The sequence below is a fragment of the Chiloscyllium plagiosum genome, chromosome 16 (genome assembly GCF_004010195.1).
Source record: "Chiloscyllium plagiosum isolate BGI_BamShark_2017 chromosome 16, ASM401019v2, whole genome shotgun sequence".
NCBI lineage: Eukaryota > Metazoa > Chordata > Chondrichthyes > Orectolobiformes > Hemiscylliidae > Chiloscyllium > Chiloscyllium plagiosum.
In genome coordinates, this window is record NC_057725.1 from 2,511,681 (window position 1) to 2,518,067 (window position 6,387).

Below are 6,387 nucleotides of genomic sequence, written 5' to 3' on the forward strand. Positions count from 1 at the left end.
GGATGTGTGTGTGTGGAGGAGGGGTGTGTGTGTAGGGTGGGGGTGTGTGTGGGGTGGAGGTGTGTGTGTAAGTATGTCGTTGCCACTTTAACAGTTATTTCATCAATTGCCTGATTGTGTGGAACAGTGTCTGAGCTTCCGTGCACCAGCCGCTGTTCTGTTGTGAGTTAGTTTATGTGACCCAGAGTTCACTGACCTGCAGGTCCACACGGGTAACCCTAGGCGCCAGTGTTGTCAGCTGTGAGCGTGAAGGAGCATGGAAACACATTGGCTCATGACTCTTTCCTTTTATTACCACCAGCCCCGTCTCCCTCCCAACTGACCCTTTGTTTTTTTATTACTCCTCCAGCTGACCTATAATGAAGCTGACTGTTCATTTAGGGAGCGCCTGGTGTCTGGCTCCTACAACTTGTACTGGTCGGAAAAGTACGGAGCTGCTGTGTCCCTGAGCAACAGAAGGCAACGAGGCTACATAAGAGGCAGGGCATTCCCCCCTCTCTCTCAGTTCCTGCCCATCCGGAACACACAACCTCTCCCCCCAGTCCCTGCTGATCAGTCCAGGGACACCCCTGAACTTGACTCGCCGCCGTCTTCAGTGATTCAGATCAACAGCATGGACCCTTTGGACTTCACTTACGAAGCCACATGAACGAGGTTTATTTCAGACCCGTGATTGCACTGCACTTTTCCTTTGGACTGAATTGTTTTGTCCTCAGCTCTTTTGCTGTGCTGAAGAGGTGGCAGTGTTTGATTGTGAGACTTTCTCCGTCTCTCAGGATTAAAAAAAGACAGTTTGAATGCCAACTTGAAGGAATTCATTCTCATTATGAATATTTAACTGCAAAGCAAGCGAAATGCTGACTGAGTGTAGTTGGGGCAGCATTAGGAGCAATGTAATAGATTTGTGTAAAATGCAACTCTACTGGGAGAAGAGATTCAGGACATAGTGTGGAATCCTGTTGTATTATAAGAAATAGAAGGTTCAGTGTAAGGCCAGATAGAATATGGAGAAAGTAGCGTTCACCCTATTGTAAGATTTAGGATAAAGAGTTAATAGCATAAACCTCCATTCTATTGAGAGTAGAGGGATTGGTGTATTCTGTACCTGTATTGTGAAATTCAGGACGAAAGATACAAAATAGGAAGAACAATTATAGTTTCAGTTGAATAGGAAGGGTTTAGAGGGACATGCTGGCAAACGAGATGAGATTAATTTAGGATATCTGGTCAGCATGAATGAATTGGACTGAAGGGTCTGTTTCCATGCTGTACACCTCTATGAATCCATGACTGTATGTCCTATGAGAGAGGATAGACGGCAGTTTAAACCATCTCTTTTTTTTTAAGAAAGGAGTTCAGAGATGAAGTTTCAATCTTACACCTGAGGAGCTGGGCTGCAGTTAAACCCTGATAGAATAGGGTTGGGAGGTGAAAAATCTTTCAGTTAATCACTGAGCTTGGTTCAAATTGAAGAGGACAATTTAAACCCATGATTTGGAGACCTCGGTGTTGGACTGGGATGTACAAAGTTAAAAATCATACAACACTAGGTTATAGTCCAACATGTTAATTTGGAAGCACTAGCTTTCTGAGAGCTGCTTCTTCATCAGCGTCGCTCCGAAAGCTAGTGCTTCCAATTAAACATGTTGGACTATAACCTAGTGTTGTGTGATTTTTAAATTTAAACCCAATCAGCTCATTAAGGTGACATTTCTCAGCCAGATATTCAGGATGAAATGTACAACTCCAGTGCACTGTTGTGAAAGAGGTCTCCAAACATTGCAGATCTGGTCCCATCCCATTCCAATCACAAAATAACTTTAAAAATAAAGTTCATAAACTGGAACTGTCATACCAAATATGCATCAAGTATCTGTTGTTGCAAAATATACAAATTTGTCCTGTTGGATTTGAAGGAATTTAGCATGAAGGAAGTTGATTGCAAATTCACTTAAACAAGCACTTGACCATTTTGAAGGTATTTATAATTAACTTATTGCAAACAGTAGTTCCTTCTATTTTGCTGTTATATTTATGTACATATATTTATATAATTTTTCACTTTTTTGTAATTTAGCTCAAATGAACCTGTGTTCATAGAAAGCTAATGTATTTTTTTCCATTGGAATGATTAATAAATAAAAACAAACAAATTATTTGAAGATAAATGCTAAGGCTTGAAGGATATGTAGTTAATGGACCATTTTAATAAACAAAAATAACTAGTGTAAACTGATGAAGTAAATCTGCCAGGTTTGCATAGTTTATATTTCATACCTCCAAATTGTGAATAAACAGTATGAAATTATTGATGTCTTTGTGAATTAAAATAAAATGTACATAAAATTTTGTAACAATTTGTCTGCATTCCTTTACTTGTAATCTTTTATATAAAGTGGCTACAGTTCATTCTATCAAAAGAATATAGTGCTGGAGTTCACAAATTCTTAGGTTCTCAAGAGTCCTAATCACTAGAATACCAACGAAGCAGATACATAATTTCCCAAAGCCCTTTAAGTCAGATACCATCCTGACTTGGCAATATATCACTGTACCTTCATTGCTATTGAGTTCAAATCCCAGTAATTCCACCCATACAGGTCTTTTATGAGAATCTTCTTCTGAGGTGCTTCCTTGGGCTTGAGAACAACCTGTATCCATACTTCTATTAGTTCTGAAATAGCTGACAGACTGAATGTGCAATTTGTCAGCTCTGCCATATGCTGAGCAGGTAATTCTTGATGGTTTAAGTCTTTGTTGTTTTGGGAGGTTTGAGCATTCTGTCTGAACCTCAACTTCACTTCTGCCCACTTCTAATGAAGTCTCTTGCTGAGTTCAGTGCTTTCCTGAATGAGCATTCTTCGATCATAAGATGTAAAAGCAGAAGTAGGCCATATAGCCCATCAAGCCTATTCTGTGATTCAATGGAATCATGGCTGATCTAATCATCCTCAACTCCACTTTCCCAATAACCCTTGATTCTATTATTCATGAAAATCTGTCCCTTAGCTTTGAATATACTTAATGACCTAACCTCTATACCTCTCTGTGGTAAAAAATTCCACAGATTCAGTACATTCTGAGAGAAGAAAGTGCTCCTCATCTCTCTCTTGAAAGGGTGAACTCTTACTCTGAGATTAGCACTTTGGTCTTAGACTCTCCCACAAGGGGAACCAACCTTTCCCCTGTCATTCATGAATGACATGTCCCAAACAGCAGAGCTGCTTTCAAGTGAATGACTTGATGCTGGGCATGTTGGCTCATGAGAGGATGCTACTGTTGAATGATCTTTCTTGCTACCATTTGTGGGAATTCTTCAGTGGTATCTGCTGTAGATTGTCCATGTTTCTAAAAGCAATTGGAGCACCTTCATTGCACTGAGCAATGGTTGAACAAAACAGTTACCGGCATATTCTCAGAGGTAATCATGGATTGGTTATATAGCAATGTTCATATCCAAAACTGTCAAACTAGGATTATGCAGAATATGCAGCAGGAAACCTGTCATCCAACCCAAGCAGTTTATGCCAATCATTATATTCTGTGCACTCCATCTCTCCTCCTCTAAATCTGTCATGTCAACTCTGTATTACCTTGTCCCTCATGTTCCTGTCTGATTTCCCCATAGATGTACCTCTACTGTTATCTCAAACAACTCCCTGAAAGAGTGAGTTCACATTCATATCACTGTCTGAGTGAAGACGTTTCCTCTGAATTCCCAATTGAATTTCTTGGTGATTACCTGATATTGACGACTTCTGATTATGCTGTTCCCAAAGGAGGAACTCTTCTGTCTAAACACTCTATCTAAATCTTTCAGAATTTGAACTATCTCAATTAGATCAGCCCTGTGATATTTTATAATTTTAATTGCTAATTACAATTATAGTCAAAGCTGGAGACAGCTGATGTAAATTGCCATCACCCGATTAGTTACTAGACCCATTTCAGGTACAAGTATATGTTTTCACATGTTTTACAGAATTTGTTAGGCTCATCGTAACAAGTACAAAATAAATAATAAAAGCAGCATTTTTACAGTCACTCCCCTTCAGATATCAAGCTTGTGACACTGTCACAGTTTCTTGTTGTGTTCTGTTGACTGGCGTTCCTTGACTGTCTTTGATCTTCCTTCTCATGTATCGAGCCACTGAAACACAGACCTAATGAACCCTCACCAACCCTTACTCCCTGGGCATGATCAAAGACATTCCGAACTCCAATTGGCTTAGTTAAAAATCACACAACACCAAGTTATAGTCGAACACATGAGAGACTTAACAAACAATCCAGGTGTTTTTCAATACATAATTTCAGTTGCATCACACTGTAAACTTTTGCTATAAATTCTGTGTCTTACGATCTTATACTCCACAGCCACCTGATGAAGGAGCAACACTCTGAAAGCTAGTGCTTCCATATAAACGTGTTTGACTATAACCTGGTGTTATGTGATTTATAACTTTGTACTCCCCAGTCCAACACCGACATCTCCAAAACATGACTCCAGTTGGCTTATTACTGCATGGATAGTGCATGTATAGTCCGTGGCCAATCTTGGATTGGTCAGATCTTGTATGTTTAATTCCTCCTAAATTACTTTAGAGGCAGTGGTCAGATTGGTAGCACACCTCCTATTGTCTCTTGTGTCATTCTTTCACATGCCAAACATATCATTAGATTAGGAGAAAGTCAAGACTGTAAATACTGGAGATCAGAGTCGAAAAGTATGGTGCTGGAAAAGCACAGCAGGTCAGGCGGCATTTGAGAAGCAGGAGAATCGACATTTTGGGCATAAGCTTTTCAATTATTCTGTTGGTAACAGTTTGTCCTCTTACTCTTACCAAGTCCATGACTCTTCAGCAAGCTGTTCTGGCATCAGTGAAACCATGTATTCATCTAGCATCTCTAATGTGCAAATTAAGTCATCTCAAAAGATCAAAACAACTACAAGACTAACTACTGATGATAATATATGTACTAATTGAAACTCAATAGAGACAGATGACTGTTGGTGGTTTAACCTTAGGGTCACCAAACCTCTGGTGAAGTGGAGAAGATGGGATATTCATGGTAACATCAGGCTGGTACAGGAACTGAACCTATGCAGTTGGCATCATAGCAAACTAACTATCTGGCCAACTAACCTAACTTATCCGTGGTGGGATACAGAAATGCTTGCACAGGCCTGTTACATGTGTTACTACAAAACTAAACCAGTTCATAATATAGCTGTGTAATAATGAAAGTATTCTCACACATGTTATTTGTTATTTTAAGTTTACATTTACCTGTGCCTTAAACATCAATAAAACCATAAGCCAATAACTTTGCTTCTAACCTGGCATATGGATTTCTTCTTAGGGAGTGTGTTTAAAATTAACTACACTCAAAAAGCATATAATCAAATTCCTTGCTTGCTTAATCAAATCAAAATTATTAATTATTGAAAAATAACTCCCAGCCCCCTCAAGTCCATCCAGGGCAACATTAATTTCCCAAGCAAACTCAAAGACTGCTAGAGAAGCTAGTGTTTCATGTCCAATGTATGTGGAAGTGGGGAGCGCAGAGATAGAGGCCAGAGAGGGCAAACGACAGTGAGGGAGACAAAGGGATGGTGATAATCTGTCAGAGAGAAAGTAAAACTGATAATAGTGATCTTAAGTAGATCAACATGGGTTGGCTGCACCATTAGTAGGTATCCACTACAAACTGGGTGAAACTGAATACTGCAGATGCTGGCAATCAGAGTCTAGATTAGAGACCTGCATTCTTTCTCAAGATGAGGCACTCTTCCTCCAGGTGTCAGGTGGTAAGGGAGGAGGCCCAGGACCTGCATGTCCTCAGCAAAGTGGGAGGGGGAGTTGAAATGTTCAGCCATGGGGCGGTGGGGATGATTGTTGCAGCTGTCCTGGAGATGTTCTCTGAAGCGCTCTGCGAGTAGGCATCCAGTCTTCCCAATGTAGAGGAGACCAAATCAGGAGCAACGGATACAATAAATGACGTGTCGAAGTCCATACAAACCCACCAGCCCCCACAGTCATGTGGACCATACATCCGGACAAAATACTTCAGTCCATTCTGCCAGTTTCTTCTTTTCAGTAGCATTTATTTTGATTATATCACCTTCTGCAAAGGGGATCTCAGAAATGTCCATCTTTTTTGTCAAACGAGGATTCTCTGTCACTTTGGTTGACAGAGCCCTCCGTTGTGTCCGACCCATTTTCTGTATTTCTGCACTCACCCCTTCTCTACTCTCCCACAACACCAAAAGGGTTCCCCTGACATCTACCACTTCTATATATTGCATCATTTTCCACCGCCTCCAGCAGAATGCCACCATCAGAAACACATTCCCCTCCCCTCTCTTGTTAGCATTCTGCAGGG

General features: G+C 40.4%; 1 protein-coding gene across 1 annotated transcript in view; it reads left to right on the plus strand.

The window, feature by feature from the left end:
- fgf19 (fibroblast growth factor 19) overlaps positions 1-1,556 on the plus strand; it is a 7,465-nt gene extending 5,909 nt beyond the window's left edge. The window contains exon 3 of the mRNA XM_043706361.1: positions 350-1,556. Within this exon, the coding sequence (XP_043562296.1) occupies positions 350-649 (300 nt within the window). The 3' untranslated portion in view covers positions 650-1,556. The remainder of the gene's footprint in view (positions 1-349) is intronic.
- The last annotated feature ends 4,831 nt before the right edge of the window (positions 1,557-6,387 follow it).